The 22,318-nt window shown below is 47.0% G+C and overlaps 1 protein-coding gene across 3 annotated transcripts in view; it reads right to left on the bottom strand.

Annotated features, from left to right (window-relative positions):
• Nucleotides 1-22,318, bottom strand: part of IFT52 (intraflagellar transport 52) — a 770,870-nt gene that overhangs the window by 423,551 nt on the left and 325,001 nt on the right. For all 3 annotated transcript variants that reach the window (XM_069652341.1, XM_069652339.1, XM_069652340.1), the window contains exon 6: nucleotides 5,804-5,875. In XM_069652341.1, the coding sequence (XP_069508442.1) occupies nucleotides 5,804-5,875 (72 nt within the window). The remainder of the gene's footprint in view (nucleotides 1-5,803; nucleotides 5,876-22,318) is intronic.

Here is a 22,318-nt window from a genome sequence, read left to right as displayed (position 1 = left end):
ACAGACAAGGGAAGGCGCAACACTACGCCAAATGAGCGCTTCCAAAGTCGGCAGGTATTCGAACAAAACAGGGTTGTAAATCTCAATCCCATATATTAATTTAGGGAAAATCTTGCCTTTATAATATTGCATACTAGGTCAAAGAGAAATTGCTGAATTTGGCGTCCACTTGTTGCAACTGAGTTGCAGGTTTTACTGCTTTGGAGTGCAGCCATGCACGAATGGGAATCAGTGATGGTTTAGCTGAAATAAGGAAAACCAACTAGATACAAGAATCGATCCTCTCCACTGGTGTGTCCTGCGTCTGCCATTTATAAGGTGCAGATCTACGCCTATTGGAGCGTTCCATTACTTTGGTTTTAGCAGGATTAACCTTCAAGGCATTCTCACAAATAAATGTACTAAAAGCATTCAAAACCCTCTGAAGGCCTACAGGAGTAGTGTCAAAAATAAGAAAGTCATTGGCATACCCTGTCCACACCACCTTATTTTGTGCGATCTTAGGTGTTGCCCGGGCAGCCGCTTGTAGGTAGGGGCCTATATCTGCCATGTATATGTTGTAAAGACAGGGGGCCAAGATGCACCCCTGTCTTACTCGTCTCAATTTCTGATAGGGCGAGTAAATTTGCCTTGATGATTGAGGCAAACTTGTTTGGATGATTCTTTATGAAGCCCAATAAGTAGTCCGAAGGAATTCCCCATCTTTGTAACTTGCTCCAAAGATGAGCTTGGTCCACTGTGTCAAAGGCTGCGGCCAGATCTATTGTGGCCAAATAGAGCGAACAAGACCACCTTGCCCATGCCATACCATGTATTCATTTGACCAGCATACCATTTAAGAGTGTCCCCCATCCCCTTCCTGAACCCGTACTGCCATTTTGCCAAAAGGTGATTACCGGTGGCCCATGCCTACAGATGCTCCAACAATAGGGTGGAGAAGATTCAGGAGTCAGCATAGAGGATTGCAATGGGCCCATCGTTCTACGGGTTAGCTCTATCAACTCGTTTGTAGATGGGAATGATGCGAGCGTTATCCCAAGTAGGGGGAAATTGCAGAGTTTGAGCAATATCCGTAAATAAATGGTGTAATATTTCAGCCCACAGTGAAGGGTGAGCTTTGAAGATGCGATTTGAAAGACTGTTGCGACCTGGCGCATTGGAGTTACTACATATAGTTATCGCACCTTTCAGATTAAGCTCCAAAAGGTCCAAAAAAAAGGCCTGTGTCTCCTTAACAAAGACACGATTCCCGCTCACATCAGGCCTGGGCGGGGGAGATGCATAGAGAAGTTCAAAGTGCTCAACCCACTTAGCTTCCCCAACAACATTGACCTAAGTTCCTACTGGCCAATTTCTGGCCTCTAGATTTAATGAGTGACCAAAAGGCGCCAGAGCCCTTGCGAACCAACACTGACAGCATGGACTCTGCTTCTCTCTGGATGCGGACCCCCCTCGTAGAACGTAACTAGTTCTTATGGCCCTGTTGAATCTGTCTAATAATTTCATACTTTAAGCAGGGCCTAAGAAGGGCGTCTTTATTAATGTGTCTTATAGATTTCCGGACTTCCCTTCTTCTTATGACTAGGTCCCATGAAGATAGAAATGCCTATGCAACCGGTTTCCCCAATTCCTTTGAGATGAATCCCTTATTATACTAGAGAGAAAGGGATCAAAGTGGTCTACTGAGAGGGTTGCCTCCCTGTCATGCATTGACATATCTGCCAGCCTTCCCAAAAAAAACCTTATTGGCTCTATTAAGTAGGGATGGAGGCCAGTGCAGTCTATTTCCCTGCAAGTTAGATGTGACATTACATCTGCCTGGGGTCAATTGCTCAACGGATGAGTCTAAAGAGAGCAATGCCTCCAGAGAGAAATGGGCAAATAAGAGTGAGTTATCACTGATATCCATAGGTAACATCAAAATACACACATCTTTCCACCCAGTCAACAAACAAAGTAAATTGTAGATTAACTCCTTCCGTTTGTCCAAGTGGACGAGTACGGAATGTGCCAGCTACAGCTCCACAGAGGGTCAAGACCTAGGTTTATGAGGCAAGTCAACCAATCTTTCCCATTTTTTATTTGTGTGCCCTCCTTGATCTGCCAGGTGTGCAAATGGACAAGGTCCCCTATACCATCTGAATTTAGATCCCCTACCACAAGGACCTGACCTGCCGGGGTAACATTTAACCAGGCCACCACACAAACCGTTTGAGTCCAGAACAGATGCCAACAGGTCCATCTCCATGTGCCAATAGATGTTTAGCATCAAAATACTTAGTGAACTAAGTCTGAGGTGTGCGATCAGTATGCCAAACGAGAGGTCCCATGAAGAGAGAATTTCACATGTTGAAGAGGATTTAAAAAGGGTAACAAGGCCCCCATATGGCCGTCCACTCCAACCCTGTTGTGCTGCTTGATGTAATACTGTGTAGCCGTCAGACGCCAGAGCCGTCTTTAGCCATGTCTCTTGAAGATGAGTCATCGTATACTGTCTCAAGTCGCCAGCTCTCTGTTGTTCTAGAGATGGACATGGCCGCTGGTGATAAAACAGGCAACAGAGAACAACTTTGTATTTCTGGCTTGCAGACTGGCTGAGGACGCATGGTTGACTGGGCACGACATGGTAGTCTAGCTCAGATGTGACGGCAAAAGCCAAGACCAATCTCTACATTCCTCCGATGCCATTATTTTCCTTTTAAGGGACAGCACTTGATCTTCTACTGAAGTTTGGCTCGGGGGGTATTGATGAGTGTTTACTCTTCCCAGTTTTGAGAAGCCAGCCCACACTGTCTGTCCAGGTGGTAATTTAGGAACACATTTGACCATGTTATATGCTAGGCATCTAAGACTCTCTCTTTCTTTTAGTCCATATTCAATTTTGATTGGAAGAACACCATTACCTGATCCAGTCTGGAGATGTCTGAAAAGGGAATCCTGGCGAGATCATTACACCTGATGCCCCCCCAAAGAAGGAATGCCTTGCAAAAAAGACAAATAAAATAGTTAGTCGATTCAGAGTTGTATGGCAGGTTTTCTAGTATAACACAAAAGGTCAGTCAGTGGTTTATCTTGGGGCCACAATGGACAGGCTCCCGTGTCCAGGGAGAGATTGATCAGTCCATTGGAAGGCACTGGGAGGCCGGGTTGGTTTACGAGCGCTTTTGGCTTGCCCGAGGATCAGCAACAGAGTTCTCGACAGTCCTGCCACTGGTTGGAGGGTGCGAGTAAGCGGGTGAGTCACGAAATTTTGCCAATGAGTAAGCATTTATTGTGGCAAGAGGATGTGCAGAAGCAGACAGCACTACTGATTCTATCTGGCTCTGGGGAGCCCTTCCGCTTTGTTGGTCCCTCCGGGAGAGAGGAGGAAAGACCGCTCCCCTGATCTCTACTGGAGCAGCCGAACTTGTACCTCCGTAAACCTGTTTAAGTTGACATAAGGCTGTTTTTAACCGCCTGCTGAGCAAATAAGGTTATTTATAAAGCTTCTTGCTCCCGCATTCCATCAATTGTTTGGGGGATATATGTTTAGTTTTCTTCTGGGCAGGCCTCTTATGCAGTTTCTTCTTCAGAGGTACCTCAGGAGCACTCCTGAGTGGCCCTTCGAGTTCTGTGGGGCTATAGCCAGAATCTCTCCTATGGAGGTGTCCATCACTTCACAGTCAGAAGAAGCGTCCATAATTGTCCTGTTGAATTGCCCCTGGAAGCATACCCCCCTTGCAAGACAGTCCATTCCGTTGCAGCTTCATGGTTCAGTGAGGCTTGTAATGCCACCTTCTCAGGTCTACTGGGAGCAGCATGGTAAGCGGAAAGCTCTGGGGTAGGGCCTGCCACGTTTACGTTCGTCTTGTGCCCCTGCCTCCCTCCAAGTTCTGATGGTTTATGGGCCACAAGAAATTCCTGAGCTGCTGCTGTAATTGGCCGTTATCATATTTAAAGAGCAAGGATTCCAATAGGGCTGTATTGTGCTTGGTTTCACAATGTAGGCCCTCATATAATGAGACCAATATGCAAAGAACCAGGTTGATTTTCCGCATAAATCAACCTTTTCCGGCCTGTATGCCCCTGTCCAGTCTCCTCAACACTGCTGAAAGCCTCCTTGGGGGAAGCGGGTTGGGAGACAGAGCTGAGGCAAAAAAGTCTGTGCATGAGGTCTGCCCATTCTGGACACCAAATACAGAACAGTCCTGAGGAACCCCCAGGTCCGGTGGTGTGTGCCATGGACGCCTCCTGATAACGCATGTTACTGTTTATTCTGTTTAGACTGATCCTTTCTGGCAATTTAGCCCGATCTGACAATGCATGATTCAGTGCAGCTTCCTGATGTTGCAATGGCCTACTGACCATCGGACACGGGACCGGATTGACCGGTGCCACGTCCGGTAGATTGATGGTATCCAGCACCGGGGCAATGTGATGCTTTGTTGCTCCTGTTGGTAGCATTCCTGCATGCACGTGGTTGATTTGACCTTATAGATGATCTGTGGTGATGGCAGGTGGTTAATCTGAGCAGTATAGCTACTTGCTTTTACAGCAGCTAGTATACCTGCCCACTCGGGGGCAGCGACTGTTGCCTGCTGTTTTGCGGCAACCCAAACCAGAACACTGTTAGCACATTTTTGCAAGATTCGTCGCTAGAGAGGGATCTGAGGGAGTTGTCAATAGATGAGGAGAAAAAGCGATAGTAGCCGCTCAAAAGGATCGCTGATATTGACTTTGAGCCCTCTTCTCATGTTTCTCTCTTTTCCCTTTCTTTCCGTCTGCCGCAGCCGGCAGCTGAAATGTTGCGGCCTGAGATGGTACTGCCTCCATCCCCACTGGTGATGGTGGAGGGGCAGGAGAGCAGCCGCCAGCATTTCTGCATCTGAAATAGGTGTGAGGTGGGGGCAGCGATTAACCCCCCCCCCTCCCCCCGCCCCTTCCACGCCAAAGCTCATAAATCATGCTCAATAGAAAAGGTACAGTACAATCCACTCACCGTCGTGTCGGTTAGGGCTGGCTGTGGAGGGCACAGCAGCCTATTTCGTGACGCAGGAGCTGAGTGCCTGCCTCCCGACTCCGGGCACTAAACACACAGCCCGTACACCGTGCAGCAGTGCAAGGATTTTAGCAAAAAGAGCCTGCCTCCACGTAACAGCAGTGAGGAAAGACTCCACAGGTATCCACAAGATCTGGAAGCAGAAAGACGTGCTGGTACTGCTTGTTACCAAACACAGCCCAAACACTGCGAAATTAAATGGACCTTGCAAATACCAGATGGTCTTGTGTACAACATTGTCGATGCTAAGTTCATCACTGGATTACACGCAGTTGAGTCATTTCCCATCTTTCAGCAGGTAATGCAAGTCATGCAACGATTTGCACACCCATCATAGAAACCTTCAAAGGAGTGGCTGATCAAAGGATAGACTCAGTCCCTTGGTTGGAGCATTCTCGCATTAAAGTTGGGCATTTAACACACTCCTACATGGGATGCTAATACTTGCAAATAAACAATTGCCATTTTCTCCATAATGGCAGTGTACCCACACAGCACTAGGTGAATAGCAAGCTGGGGGTAATATCAATACTTAATTAGTCAGCTATAGTCTTCAATCTGTGCCAGTCTCTTTACAGTGAGGCGCTTTGAAGCACTTCACCTGTGTATAAGCGCTGTATAAATAAATACAAACTGTTTTTGAAACAGATCTCACATCTACTTTTTGTGAACTTGTGAATGCATGTTAAAGGGCACCATGTTAATACTTCACCTGTACACCAAAGTTGACATTAACCTTATGAATCCTGTTGGGTTTTTACTTACTGAGCATTGTTACCATTGCCATCATCCTCAATTATACCAGGCACGACTTTCCCAGCCGCTCGACTGATTTCCCTATAAACAAAAACAAATGATGAAATATTACGGTATTGCAGGACTGTACTTAAATGAATTACTTCAGAATGTAACGTTGAGCAGCCACATAACCTCCTTTTGACCACAGGAGAACCTTGTATACATTAAATGCAAGTAGAAAGTATGGCATTTCACATTGCAGTCCTCTTTTGCCGAAAAGAAAAAAAAGTCTGCATTTTTAAAATATGTTTTCCAAATGTTTTTTGGTGTTCGTTTAATTCGGCAATTGCAAGAGCTTGCGGACCTCATGGCACTCATTGCTTAATGCATAGAATTTGATGTTACCACTAATTTTAAATAAAAGTCACTTGAAGCAGATACTAATGAAATGTGCAGTCATTCTCGCATACAATAACTTTTATTTTAATTATTAAAAGTTAATGATCAGGTTCACACGGTCCATTTTCTTTTCAAAGAAAACAAGACCAAATGATGTTCAAAGGGATTTAAGTTAAATGCTCTACAAACATTATATTTGCTCTAGGCCAGAAGATTAAGCAAATACTGAACTTTGACCAAAATGTGAGGGACACAGAAAAGGTGATTGTATCATTTATGTAAGGTAGACAAACAACTTTCAAAGAACAAGCCATTTTGACAGTTTGTAGTGAATAACAATCAGCAAAACAACTACTTGTAAGCATGGATGCAATATTAGAAAATAAATAAATTGATTACTCCTGAATTCAAAGCCTTATTTGAACACCTGCAATGCCAGCCACCTACTATTCCATCCTACTCAACACTCCTTGCAAGCCACAACCGGATGATTATGCTCAATACATGCTTCACATTTCTACATGGAGTGAGCATCACAAACCAGTTTACCAGACAATCTTGAGGCACTCTTGATTAACGAAACATTGTTCACCCACACATCCACACATCCTAAGGTTTAAGTTACTTACCTGTAACTAGTGTTCTCCACCATGGGTCTGGCATGGATTCACATGCTAATGAAGAATCCCTGTCAACAGGCTAAGAAACCTTGGTAAAAGAAAAAACAGTTTCACTTTAAAACTGTATTTCTCCTCTAAACCAATCACTGTCCTCTGGGTCATACTGTCCCCATCCAATGACAGTCCTCTCCCTAAGCCCCACCCCTTGTGGCCATCTTTAAAATTGGTAAGCACATAACGGGGCAGTATGAACCAAGAAGAGCCACAGAGGGGAAGAAGGGAGGGTTTGCATGTGAATCCATGCCTGACCCATGCTGGAAAACAATAGTTACAGGTAAGTAACTTAAAACTTCTCCAGCATGAGGTCTGGCATGGATTCACATGCTCATGAATAACGATTACACAGCAGTACATATACACAACCACGGGAGGTGGCAAGGCTCAACAGAAGCAATAAACACTCACCTCTGGAGCAGACTCACCTCAAACAAACAGGTTGTGTAGCACCGCTAGGCCGACTCGGGACTCCTCCCTGGAATCCCCATCAACGCAGTAGAACCTTGTGAAGGTGTGCGTGGACCACAACGCAGCAGCCCTTCAGATGTCGAGCAGGAGCAAACCAGAGAGAAACGCTGTTGTAGCTACAATGGATCTGGTGGCGTGAGCTCTCGGACGTCCTGGCAGCTGCGTTCTAGCCAGTCGATCAGTGCATGATGCAGTTGGAGAGCCACCTGGAGATGAAAGCCTTCGACAAGGCCTTTCCCCGATTTACAGGTCCAAAGTTGATGTAGAACCGAGAAGTCTTCCGAAAATCCTTTGTACGTGCCACGTAGAATTTCAAGGCACGAGCAACGTCCAGTGAATGCAAAGCCCTCTCTGCTGGAGACAACAGATTTGGAAAGAAGACAGTCAACACCAAAGGCTTGTTGAGGTGGAATTCCGATGGTACCTTTGGCATAAAGGTGGGGTGCGCAGTACCACCCTTGAAGCATGGAAAGACAAGTAAGGCTGCTTGCAAGACAAGGCCTGAATCTCCTCGACCGGCCTGGCCAAGGTGATAGCCATGAGGAGCCTTGACCGGCGGAAAAGTACTCAAGAGCCCCTTAAGGAACTCCTTGATGAGCCTGTGAGACCCTGGTGAATCTTCTGACTCTGGCACCACACAGAGAAGCGTTTCCATTTATGTTTGTAGCACTTCAACTTTGATGAGGCTCGGGCCGTGGACAGGATGTCCTTGCATTCTGCGGACAAAGCATAACCTTCAAACTCTATGGCTGCAAAAGCCCTCACCTCGGGTTCAGAGACTCTGGGTCGCGATGCAGAATAACCCCCTTCACTGGCGAGGTGGTCCGGGGACAGCGGTAGCCTGATGGACGGCACCACTGACAGGCGTATTAAGTCCGGATACCAGATCTGGTTCTGCCATGCCGGGGCGACAATGATCATCCTGCAGTGGCACTGTCTCCGTGAGTTGATCAGATGTAGGAGGAGTGGAAACGGGGGACAGCATATAGGGACTGTCCTTCCATGGGAACAGGTCCCCCCAAGCTCCTCGGTTGAGGGAACTTGCTGGCGAACCTCTGGCACTTGGTGCTCGCCGCTGTTGTGAAGAGATCAATCTGGGATCGTCCCCATTTGTCGAACAGTAGATCCACCTGGTCCTGGCGAAGCTCCCTCTCGTGGCAAGAAGGCAGTTCTCTGCTGAGCAAGTCCACAATGGTGGTTCCTGATTCCTGCCATGGTGTAATGTAATGAGGAACATGACTTGACGGATGGGCCACTGCCACAAGTCCTGGGCTTCTTTGGAGAGTGCCAGAGACCGGGGCCCCCTCGCCCCCTTGCTTCCAAATGTACAATATGGTTGTGTTGTCTGTGAAGATCATAACCACCTTGTTTTTCAATGACTGCAGAAAAGATTTGAGGGCCCAGAATATGGCACAAAGTTCCAGGACGTTGATGTCAGGTCTGAATCAGTTTAGTTTGGGTCAGAGCATGTTTTATTTTGGGTCAGAGTATGATTTAGGTTCCGTCAATTATTGGGGGTGATTTCATTTTGGAGAAGCAAACAGTAAGAAGAAAAACATTCTCTAGTTTGTTTAACCTTAACAACAATATATCAGAAGGAGAGCGTCCCAATCCATCATGGTGGAGATAGAACTGAACACTGATTGGTGGAAAGGTGCTCTTCAAGGCTTCACAGGCATTCTAAACTGCCTTTCATTGTCCCACATCTATTAGGAAGGTTTTGTTTTGTTTAAGTTCCAGGCCCCAATCTGAAAACATTCCAGTTTAATTCAACAGCAAGAATCATTGAGACGCTCAGAACAGCGTGGGACAAGAAAACCTAACGTTTGGGTGGGAGCGCTGCGTATCTTTGGGGAATACAAAGCTTTGATTTTGAGACCAAATGTGAAAGAATTCCATTCTTAATAATTAATTTCAAGTTTTGGGGGCGTGGCTACAGAGCTATGTGAAAGGACGTGTTTCGGAGGAAGCTCCTGATGATCCTGGAAGCTACGGACAAAAAAAAAACGCACGAAGTCCTGAACTCGGTGCAAAACAGGAAGGGGCAGCTGTGGGAAGACCCACAGCACACAGATAGAACGGACTCGTGAGGATTGGGGCCGGCATGCAAGAAATTGGAAAGAAATAGCACCCTGAGGCTCGCCGGAACTGGAAAACAAAATGGTGGCCCGCAGAGAACAAAGGAACTGATAGAGGTTGCGAAGGTCCGTAACACGCTCGCCGCCAGTGTGGATGTCGCCACAGCTAGCTGTTAACGAGACCTCGAACATAGAAAGTGAAGCGCGGCTGGATGAGGGAATCGGTAAGCTGGGTATGACTGTGCGAACCCCAGCGCGAACAGAGACCTGCAGCGGAGCGCCGTGTGGAGCCTGGAAGTGCCCCCGGGGCGAAGATGGGCAGTAATGTGAGCAGGCAGTGACCGCGGTCACCAAGACCCGCCAGCGCCTTGCATGAAAGACGCAAGTGGGGCCGCACACACGACAGGGCGGATACATTGTGTCAGGCACCCGTGGGACCAAGTCGGCGCATCACATAAGAAGACCTGCGAGGGCTGGCGACACTGTTGCTAGGAATGGCTGCGAATATGCCAGGCATGGTAAAGCCCCAGGAGGGATGAAAGGTCCCACCGGAAAACAGGCACACACGAACATCGTGTGCACGTGAAGGAAGAAGTCAGACCGACAGTGACAAATAGCGTATGCGTGGGCAGCATCAGTAAAACTTGAAGGAGGCATTGCACACAGGGTGCGCTGCAAAGAGTGAAGTGGAGTTAAGGGGACGCTCTGCTCCCCCCTTCCTTGGACACTTGCACACGGCCCAAATAAGCAAGAACGCCACACCGACGCCCGCCTGACAATACCAGTCGCTGAACGGGTGAAAACCTCTCGTTCACCACAGACCTGCCAGCAATTATTGAATGGCCCGCAGGGGCACATGACTGCAAACACTAACAAGACAGGAGCCGGATGCCCATAACAGAGCGGCATACGATGAACTGAGGGCCAACCCACTAAGTGAATGCTCTGCAACTGCACAGGCACAGAGGCCCAGAGGAAAGGCCACGTAGATGCCACTGAATAAAGGGCTACACCGCCCCCAGAGTGACATTCCCAGACAGGACCTCAAGCCCTGGGGGCGCTGACAGGGTTCTGCACTACCGGAAGTCAGGGCATAAGGACAATAAGGAGCGACGGTGAGTAAGTACGTGGGGGGACACAATCCACTCCGGACACAAACAAACAGAGCACAGAGACCCCCCGCTTCGGCCTCCCCCAAGTGCCACTGCTGCCTATGAAAAGACCTTAAGGAGCTGAAGGCCACACCCCGGGGTGCCCACAGAGGAACGCACGGCAACACTAGATGGCAAACAAATAGGTTAAGCAAAGGGCAGACCACCCACGCTAGGGTGAGGACGACACCCTCTGGCACAGGCAGGCGGTGGAAAGAGGGGAGGAGTGAGGCTGCACCCGTGCTGACAGCACTCACGGCTGAAGAACGCTGAGCCCGCAACGACACCCAGAAAGGCCCCCAAGCACTTGGGGGCGCAGCCACAAACCTGGACCAGCAGGAGTGGGGGCACACAGAGGGGAAATAAGAATTGCCAGTGCACAATTACGTGAGAGGATACAATCCACGCCAAGCACAGACCCAGCAGCATAAGGAAACGCCCAATTTAGCCCACCCGGGTCCCATTGCCAAACGGGGACCAACTCGACGGAAACCAAAGACCATACGCTGTGGGGCACGTACACACAAGCCCAGAAACATTAAGATGGCCAAAAAACTGCCTAAAACAAAGGGCAAACAACCCACGCTGGATGAATATGCCAGAACATCGCCGGTGGCAGAGGGGGCCAGGAGCAAGGAGAGAACCCCCACCGTGGGCACAGCTGCCACGAGCAAAGACCAAGAGATCCTTGCAGCAATGCTGACATGAAAGTGGCTTGGGAAACCAAATTTTAATCGGCCATGGTCGAACTGAAGGCGGCACTGGAGCTCAAAGTTGGGGCAGTACAGGAGGAGGTGAATCTCCTCCGGCAAGACGTCAGAGCACTAGCAGAACGTACAGGCGATTTAGAGAAGGAAGTGGCCCCGAATACAGCTGCATCCCACAAATCCGAGCTCCATGTCCTAGAACAACGCGTGGGCAACATGGAAAGTAGGGTGGAGGAGGCGGAGGGACGCGCCCGGAGGAACAATATACGTATCGTAGGATTACCTGAAGGAGCTGAAGGACCCAACCACACGGAGTACATCGAATCAATGCTGCTGCAAGAGATAACCGGAGGAGTGCTGACCCAGGGGTTCGCGGTGGAACGAGCGCACAGGGCCCTGACGAGGAAGCCACCACCGGGAAACCCCCTAGGCTGGTAATTGCCAAGATCCTGAACTATCGATGTTAGAACTGATATAATATTGTTTCGTCCTCATTGTATATGTTGGCCTATGCCCAGTCGCTTTGCGAGGAAATCCGTATTACAAGGTCTTGACCTCAAGTGAATCAAGCCTCCATTTTAGGTTAGAGCTGCCATTTTAGTTTATTGTACAAAGTCACCCTGTAGTTTAAAATGGCCATCTCGTGTGCTCTTGTTCTTGCCTTAAACCTCTTCAACCTCTGTAGGAGAGTTAATGTCCAACCTGCCTTCAGGCTACATGTTAGGGTCATGTAGACCTTGCCCTTTGTTGACCTCGGGATCAGGGGATTACTTGAATCAGCATTGTTAACCTACAAGTATACATGAACAATAACGCTATCCAAATATGACATGCGAAACATTGGTTTGATCTGTATTAAAGCAATGTGTAAAGAGTGTAACGTTAAACTAGAGAATAATAATGTTTGTTAGTGAATGTATTGAAAAAAGTAAACCGCATGCACGAGATATGTAAATTAGGAACGAACTTGGCGCGACCCTAGCCCAGTGCATGATTAACTTGCAGGAGGCTGGACATCATTATAATAAACTGTATAAATACGCTGATGTCCAGCTAGCAAATCCTGCTCACTGCTCACATTGAACCCTGCTGGTGGTCTCTGTGATGTATTGACGGCCAAATAGCTATTTGTGTACTTTGTTCGATACTGTTCAGTTTTGTAATAAAGATTCTGGGAATCTTTACAAGCCTGTGTCGGTGTATTTTCCTCTTGCATGGTGTAAAAGCCTTAATATTGTATTTTCTGATTCCACAGATGGCGCCCGAATAGGGACCCTCAAGATCGACTTCGTCTCGTTGAAGGTTGGCTCGGCTATCGGACCGGGATCGGACGGTGCCAACAGTAACGGCCACTCTGGACGAGAAGCGAATTCCTTGACAAAACTGCACGATCCGATCCCTGAACGGTGAGCTGTAGCCCAAGACGACGTCTTGACGAGGGTCCATATATCGAGGTGGGTAAATTTGCCGAAAATCACCAGACACATGGGTCCTTAGCATTGTCCTTAGTAACCCGATCGGGCCTCCCAGTCCTTTGGTCAGGTGAATCGTGACCCGATTCTTAATTTAACCCTGACAATTTGAATTTGCGCATTGTACTCGCAAGCACAATTACTTGACCAGGTAACACCAGAACTTTGATATGCCTGGGAAATTGTCTGCCTGCTTTAGGGCATTATTCCGCAGCGACAGACAATCTTTGGAAGATAGCCATCCCGCACCACAGGAGGGGTCGCCGGCATGTACTATGTACTGTAAGAAAGGCTTTGGTAGTATAGCATTCAATGACATTTGGCACAGACAGACCAGACATAATTCTAATCTTCGGTGGCCAACCAATGGTAGTTTTGAAATCCCTCGTAAAGAATATTTAGAGTCTGTATTAGTAAAGAAAAAGGCTAGACCTGCAGCATTTGACGCATTGCATAGTTGGAAAACAGAAGCTTTGCAGCAACAAAAGAGTAGAGAGAAACATATGCGTAGACATTTGACAAGTGTCGAAAAGGCACAGTTATATGACCAAAATAAACAATTGGAGTCAGTTAGGAACACGGACAGAGCGTTCCAATTAGGCATTCAGAAAATCTACCCTTCAAAAGATTTTCATACGTCAGATGAATTGATTAATAAACTTTTACATGAACGAAGGCCCGGTGCCTCCGCGCCACCTCCGTACGTCCCTCCTCCTGGCGCTTTGCCTCTTCCCGTTGTTATTCCCCCTCCTATAGTTCCTCCGGTCCCCCCTGTTTTCCCTGTTCTTCCTGCCGTCGCTCCTTTGCCTGCCCCCTTGCCTCCACCTGTTGATATTCAGAACGTGCCTACTCTTCCTCTTCCAAGTGATTCTGCATCGCTTGTAGTAGACCAGGGAGCGAGACCAAGGGTTGTGACTCGTAATACCGTGTCCCCAGAAAAAAAGCCTTAGCGTTGTCCAGAGATACTGCGGAGAAGGTATATGAGCATGTTGGGAGGATTTTTGAGTATAGGAAGGAGTTGGAAGGGTTACAGAATGAGGAAGCAGAAGGTGGTAGTTTAGGTAGTATGTACTTACAGAAACCGTTTTCTCCTCGCCGTGAATTAAAAGATGAGGAAGCGCGAATTTGTACAAAGGATGCGATAAGATGGATTTAGGATATGTCGATAACTCCAGATGAAGTATATGACACATAGTCAGTATACGTTACAAATGCAAAAGAAAGTGATACAGGTTATGGTAGAATACCTGCAGAATGAGTGTGTAAAAAGAAAGATTTGTTGTCCCACAGAATTGTTGAGTGATTATAAGAGAGCCTTTTCGATTGATACTTCTTCGACTGCCTTAGCGCTTGATTTGGCTCTGTTGCTTAGTAAGCATTCGGAGCTGCCTACTTCTCAGTTGCCTATGAGAGAGGTCCCTCCGACATTTGTCCCAAAAGTTGAGATTGCGGCCGATGCTGGGCGAGGAATACTTGCGGGGGAAATTCCTACACATTACGTATCATTTTGTTCACGTCCCGTTTTCAAGACAGGAAGTGAACACCATAAAGCAATCTATTCCTGATGTAAGAAAGAATCCGACCGGGTTCTATAAAGAAATAGAGTCGGTCTTACAGTCGTCGGTATTCACCTTAAGTGATATTGATTTATTATTTCCCGTACTCCTGCCAGTTGATTTGTGGAAACAGATTAGGACTGTAGATGATGTACCTGGGTTAGGAGATAGATGGGATAACATGGTCAGGCTAGATAGAGAAAGACCAGCTGGCGAGCGACCGCCTCAAGTGATATTAACCTTGCCTGATAGGATTATTGTAAAATTGAAAACCATATTTCCTGAAAAAAGAATCATTTGGGACAAGCTTACGGCCTGTGTCCAAGGAAAGTCTGAGGGTGCTACCGATTTCTTCAATCGGTTTGAACAGATATTTTCAGATTTCAGTGGACAAGACTTAGGCACAGAGTCAAGGAAAAGGCTGTTTGTCGACACATTTGTACGTGGATTGTTGCCCGACATCCAGTTACAGATTATGTTTTCCGAAAGCGCTTGGCAGGCGAAGTCTCAATCAGAAGTAGTGCACAGGGCTCAGTACTATGAAAATCGTGTTAATAATGAAAAGGAACAACTTGAGAAAAAAAAGGGTGACCTGAAAACAAAAGTCCTATTACAACAGATTGTTAGAAACCCTAGAGGGGGTAAACAATTTAGAGGTCAGTACTTTCAACAGGGAAGTACGCCCCTGGCTCCGGTAACCATTAACCAGTGTGCCTATTGTCAACAGGAAGGCCACTGGCGCGCACAATGTCCGGCCTTGCAGCAGAGGTCATTTGGGAACATGGGTAGACGATTCAGAGGTCGCCCAGGTGCAGGGGGCCCTGGTAGAGGTCAGTTTGCACCAGAATCACAGCAACCTCCTTCAAAAGATAAGCAAGTTTCGAATGTGGATAATAGAAACATTTTTGATCACCCTTCTGCCGCGTACATCTCAGAAGGGCTTCCTCTTGATATTATTCTGTTTCGCTAGGATTGCCTGAAGCAGGATTTGGAACCAACGCCTGTTAGGAAAGATTTCTTAATTGTGGGTAATTTTCCTTCCATGTGGCAACCCCTAAACTTTTTCCTGTTGTTTTCACCATGATCTAGACTTTGCCAGAGAAGTGCAGCCTTCTGCCGCACTCCTCTGGGCTTTCGCTCCATTCTTATGGGTAAACTGACATGCCCTTAAGACAGTCAGTACCGGGAAACGTCGTTTTCCGTAGTTTCTTTATCATGTTGCAGCTTTCGCGCAACATGGCAAAAGAGGGCAGTGTAAGCTAAGTTATTGCTCTCTTGGGTCTCTAGTCTTCTACAGGCCCTAAATACTGTCTTTGGATTGTAAATGAACGGTGCAAGTGAATCACGGACGGAATTGGTGGCAGCGATCGTTTCTTGTGTTTTTGAGCTCCTTTTGGCGTTTTAAGCGTGTTTCTCGTGCTTAGCCCAAAATGGTGGCATGGCTCCCAAAATGGCCAGACCCCGAGGCTCTTTGTCCTGTCCGCTGACCGTCTTGCCCCCTTCACCTCCCCCAGGTCGAGCCGACCCGGGGCCTTCATTATTTGGGCATGTACTTTCCCGCGAAACACAGATGCTTTCGCGGGCTTCTACAGGCCTGGTGTGTGCCTCCAGTATGGGGGCTGGGATGTCTGGTCCCAATACACATCCCGGGCGCCAGAGAGTCTAGGGTGGTGTGAATGCCTGGGACCCCCGTGGTCCGTGATAAGGTCCACATATGGTGTGAGTGTTTTATGAGCGGATCTCCCATTGGGTCCCCTCCGTTTTGGCGCAAATGGAACCATGGATGAGGGGGCTGGAAACGCCACTACCATGTCGATCTCCTGAGTTCTCACGAACAAAGGAATACAGGAGCCAAGTATCCTGCAACCACAAGGCTGAACCGAGGAATCGCTGGTGACCCGCTGAATGTCTGCTTCTCTGCACTGCTGTCGCTTTGTGAAGCCTTTTCCACCTCGGATCGAACGAGAAGGCCTGTATTGGTACTTCGACCCTTGGAATAGTGGGAACTATTCTCGGCATCTTCACCATCTCCTGCACGTAAGCCTTCGGAAGTGTCTCTGGGCCATCCAGCAGACTGACCAGCCTACCCAGGAGTCTTGCTCTGTAACCGCCGTCAGGTTGTGTTGTATTACGAGTCCTTGTCACTCTCACACGATTCATACACTTGGCATTCCCAGGTCTGAAGTGAGTAGTGTACATTTGGCTGAAATACACACGGCCGCTCCGTTGCCCTGCTGTGGGAACAAACTGTGCGGGTTCACTGCGTTTGGGATGCCCTCAACTCAACTTCTGCTGCTGCGGACTCTACACGACGAGACGTCCCCTGCTCCTATCTGAACCTGACGCGGAGAAGCCTGGGTCTGCTTGCATCGGGGAGCAGTGAGTAGCATCGCTAGGAACTGGTCGCCCTCCTGCAGGAGCCCACAGCTTTTCCCCGCTGTGTCTAACAGCACGCCTTTCCGTACTCGCGCTCTGCTTCTGCCCACAGTGGAGGCTGCGCTTGAGTTGCGGAGCTCTGTTCATCTTCATTTGTTCACCGAACTAAACTGCCTGATTCCCTCAAAGAGACTCCCCTTTTTGCCTATTGGCACCAGCATGTGCAGGTACTTTTGAGCACAAGGCTCCACTCTTCGTAGGGCTTGGACTTTTAGTTAGGTGCCTCTGAAGGCGGACTGGGTCTAATTATTATTTGCACTGCCTGTTTTCCTCCCCATCTAGGTGGTCTACACATTTCGTGCGTCTAACTTGTTAGACTCGTTTGTATTTGTATATATATATTGTATTGGTTTGGTATGTGTTGGTTTACTGGAGTTTTATTGTGATTTCTCGCTATGGTCAATGTTACAAAGGCCTTGTAATAAATGTGTATATATTTTTAATATAACACCTGTTTGGAGTAATTTGTAAGTGTCCTTGCTTTGTGTGCTCATTGCGGGCTTTCAGTCACCATCACCCCTCTTGAGATCTAGTCTTGACCGCCGCGATCGCTACCCTGATTGGTCTGGCTTGTCCAGAGGTTACCCTGTTCCAAGAAACTAGGCTGGCCTTCTGAACCTCTGCCCCTCCAGGACAGAGTTCAGAAATCCGTCTTAACAACGCCTATTCCCGTTCATCAGAAAGGCCCCTACGTTGAAATGGCGGTGGGAAATAGGAAGCATCTATTTTTAGTAGATACAGGAGCACAGAAATATTCCATTGATCATTCACGGGTTCCAAATATTCCCCTGTCAGGGCAGTCCAACGTTTCCGTAGGGTTTTCAGGCACACCTGTAGTTTGTCCGGGTCTCTCTGCCGGTACCGATAACACTGGGTCCCTTCACGGAACAGTGTCCATTTCTACTTACCACAAACTGTGGGGAGAATTTGCTGGGGTTAAATTTGTTGAAGGCATTGCATGCAGTAATACATTGTTCTCCGGACGGAGTTCGGTTAACAATTTCACCTCAGCAACCACTCGCCTCTCAGTTTTTGACTCAACCTTTACCGCCAGAATTCAGTAATGTTCCAGAAAGCTTATGGGCAATTGATGATAATGATGTGGGCATTCTTCAAATTGAACCTGTTAAAATTATTCTGAAACATGGAGTAAAATTGCCTCGCATCCCGCAATATGAGATCTCAGTTGAAGGCGAGCAGGCTTTGAAATGTACAGTTTCTGATTTTGTACATCGTGGAGTAAATGAGGAAATTACGGGTAGCCTATGTAACAGCCCCATTTTGCCAGTATACAAAAAAGGTGATAATGCGATTCCCTTTCGTTTTATAATTGATATACGCGCTATTAACAAAATTGTGGCTCCTCAATTTCCTATTGTACCTGATGTTACAACGACACTAACCATGATTCCGGCTTCTGCCACTCATTTTAGCGTTGTTGATCTTAAAAACGCATTTTTCAGTATTCCTATACACAAGGATAGCAGGTATTTGTTCGCGCTTACCCTAGGTGGACGCTCATTCACATTCACTCGTGCACCACAAGGGTACACTGAGAGTCCAAGTATTTATAGTAGGGCATTGAAAGAGCAGCTCGATACTCTCGAGTTGCCTCCTACTTGCACGTCACTACAGTATGTAGATAATCTCCTCTTGGCTGCAGATTCTGAGAGTGCCTGTAAAGAAGGCACTGTGTTGTTGCTTTGTTATCTAGCAAAACATGGCCACAAAGCTTCACTCAAAAAATTCCAATATTGTTGTCAGGAGGTCGCCTATGTAGGCTATCTCCTGTCAAAGGAGGGAAGACGGTTGACACCTGAACGAATAAAGACTATTTCTGGCATGCCTGTCGCAAATACGCAGAAGGAAGTTAGAGCCCCGATAGGTATGGCTTCTTACTGTAGATCCCTAACTTTTCGTTAACGATTAAACCAATGCTGGCTTTGACAAAGAAGGGCATTTCTTTGACATTGCCATGGACTTTGGAACACCAGACCGCATTTGATTTGCTCAAATCCGCGCTGTGTTCAGCGCTGGTTTCAGGAACTCCGAATTATGATAAGGCCTTTGTGTTGTATGTGCATGAACGTGATGGATGTGCTTTGGCTGTGTTAACGCAGGAACATGAAGGGAAGAATAGGCCATGCGGCTATTTCTCATCCGCCCCTGATCCTGTTGCATGCGCTTTGCCGAGATGTTTGAGAGCTGTTGCTGCTGCACCTGTAAAACAGAGTGAGGGAATGGTCCTGGGTCATGCGTTAACCCTAATGGTACCTCACTCTGTAGATATTTTATTGAATAGAACTCAAACGCAACACCTCACTTCTGCACGATTGACAAGATATGAACTAATCTTGTTTGCCCCCCAAATTCAGAGGTGTTGTGTATTAAATCCGGCTGAACTTTTACCTGTCCCGCAAGATACTGTTGATGGTGACGAAACATCACACGATTGCCTTTCAAGAGACTAAAGGCAGAATCGATCTGAAAGACACGCCATTGAAAAGCCCACAAGGAGAGCTATTTTGTGATGGCTCTTGTTTTAAACTTCCGAACGGTACATCCACGGCTGCTTATGCCGTCACTACTTTAAGCACGATTGTGGAAACCAAAAGAATTATGCATAATTCCACGCAGGCCGCAGAAATTATAGCGTTAACTCGAGCTTGTGAACTTTCTGAAGGGCTTACAGTAAATATGTATACCGATAGTCAGTATGCTTTTGGGGTGGTTCACAACTTCGGTAGACTTCGGAAAGAACGAGGGTTCTTGACCTCGCACGGCACGAAAATTCAGCATGGCACTTTAATAGTGCGATTACTTTCAGCACTCCCTGTTCAGCTAGCTATCATAAAATGTGCAGCACATCAAAAGGTTACAGATGATGTAAGAAAAGGGAATGCTTTCGCTGATCAGATAGCTAAACAAACTGCCACTGGTTTTAGTTCAGAAATGTATGCTGTAAGAGAAACTGTAAATATTTGCACTTTGGGTGAAAGTATCGATTCTGTAAAAGACATTCAAGCAGATGCTACCATAGAGGAAACTAAGAGATGGTTCGAGGGTGCAGGGAGACTGGATGATGATGGGTGTTGGGTGGACAATGTTGAAGGAAAATGGTTACTCCCTGACGTCTACATTACAATGATGGTTATTATGGCTCATGGTCCGACACACGTTGTGCGCGTAAATTGACTAAAATGCTACACAGTGTATGGGCCAATGATAAGATTTTCAAAACTGCGGAGCGCTTTGTCCAAGGGTGCATGGTCTGCTTGCAGCACAATGTAGGAAAAGGTACCTCGACTCCTAGAGGAAGTCGCTCCACCTTCTGTTCCGTTTGCGGTTATTCAATTTGATTTTATTGAAATGGAACGTTGCAACAATCTTAAATATGTGTTGGTTGTCATATGTGCCTTTAGTAAGTGGGTTGAAGCCTTCCGGGTTAGAGATGCAACGGCTATAACCACGGCAACAACTCTGTTGAAAGAGTTTTTTTCCTAGGTTCGGGCTGCCGAGAGTCATCTGGTCGGATAATGGGCCACACTTTATCGCTGATGTAATCCTACAGATATGCAAAGGATTACAGATTGATAAACGGTTCCATTTGGCCAGACATGCCCAAAGTGCCGGATTAGTGGAAAGGCATAACGGCATTATAAAGAGCAAGCTTGCTAAAACGTGTGCTGGCACCAAGTTAAAATGGCCGGACGCCTTACCGATCGTGTTGCCGTCGATGAGAACACCTCAAACTAAGACTGGGCTCTCTCCCTTTGAGGTGGTAATGGGGAGACCTGGTAATATTTGGGGTTTGCCAAAAAGCAGTTTGTTGCGGGATATAGAAAATGTGCTTCTTTCAGATTACTGTAACCAGTTGACTAAAAATCTGTTTTGAATTTATCACCAGGTGCGAGAGGCATTACCTGACCGGTACGAGGGTCCTGGTCACAGTCTATGACCGGGGGACTGGATCCTCACAAAGGTTTTTGAGAGGTCGTCTTGCCTTGCACCTCGGTGGAGGGGTCCCTACCAAGTCCTGCTAGACACTCAGACTGCTGTGCGGGTATCGGGTCGTAAGAACTGGATCCATGTGACGCACACCAAAGGGATCCTGCAGCCCGTGCCATACGATACAGAAGACACAGAATCCCTTCCCACTGCTGTAACGAACGTGCCAGAAAGAGCAACAACCGACAAGAGAGTATCGGAGACCGTTCTAGAATCCGCAAGGCCAGACAAAACGGCCATCTTGTCTCCGCACTCTCCAACAGTGGAACTTCCGGATCAATCATTTTCTGATCCCATTTCCGTTCACTGTCGCCAGCAAACAAACAGTTGGTGTTTTTCGATTGAAGACTACAATGCCTGCACCCGCTACCGCTCGTACCGAACTTTTAGATAAATATGTGACTAACAGAGACAATGATCAAGCATGTAAGGGGACCCCCAAAGTGTATTGTTGCCTTTTTGTAATAATAACTGGAATTTTAGTAACTGTTGGTTTTGGATTATGGTATCTGGAGGAAGCATATCCGCTAGAGGACTTTTTACCTGTTGAAAATGTATCTGTTATCCCCACTCCTTCCGTGCAATTGCATACCTTATCGCCTAGAGATTCTTCGCATAGACAGAACTATCAGAATAATACCCTTTTGTTAATTATAAATGCCACTCATACAATTTTAAATAGAACCAATTGCTGGATCTGTTCACATCTACTGCAACATGGCGATAAGGGGCTAGGTTGGTATATTCATCCTTTACCTTTGACAACTGCCCGTTACGCTTCTCTTAGAGCACTATTTTTTGGCCGATGGAATGACATCTCAGGGAACTTTGATGGAACAAATTTGAATAGTTTTGAAAAACATGTTTTGATGCCCCTGGGATGCTCGCTTTTTGCAAATAGAAGCCAAACGTTGCTTCTGTTAGGCCATCTGATAGATTGTCTCGTCCTTTTCAGTCTTTAATCTCTTTCAAAATGGCTCCTATAGGCAATAAGGATGCCACGCCTCCATCTTATTCTGTTAATCATAGCCCCGATTCAGTATCCTTCTGCATACAGAGAAATGGAACACGGTCAATGGGTAATTTTAGAAAATGTGCCAACGTTGCGAATTTGACTAGTGAGAACAGACCTCTGTACGTGGGCGAACCTGTCTGTTTTGTTTGCGGTAATGTGGCATTTCCATGGTTGCTCAGGGATTGGCAAGGAACCTGTTATTTAGGGATTCTATTACCTGGGGTATTTATTGCCAGTACTGCAGAAATTTCGAAGACTCGTTCACGACGAGGTGTGAAAGGGGATACTCCAGCGCAAACTCTAGGGGACATCATGAAATCCTTTGTGCCATTTTTTGGGCAAATTACGAATTCAGAAGATATCGGGGGACTAGCGAGAGTATTGGAGAGAACCATCAACCGGACCACTGACATACTCGATAATATGACGTTAGAACAGAAAGCGATAAGATTACTGGCTCTTCAGAACCAGATGGCATTAGATGTCATTCTGGCGAGCGTGGAGGAGTATGTAAATGAGTGGGGTCCGCTTGCTGCGTTTACGTACCAGACTCCTCGCCAACGATCTTTAGGGCT

This window comes from Ambystoma mexicanum, chromosome 3p, assembly GCF_040938575.1.
Source record: "Ambystoma mexicanum isolate Mex_15411 chromosome 3p, UKY_AmexF1_1, whole genome shotgun sequence".
In the NCBI taxonomy this organism is placed as follows: domain Eukaryota; kingdom Metazoa; phylum Chordata; class Amphibia; order Caudata; family Ambystomatidae; genus Ambystoma; species Ambystoma mexicanum.
Note: the sequence above shows the minus strand (reverse complement) of the source record. Positions and strands in the feature narration are given on the sequence as shown.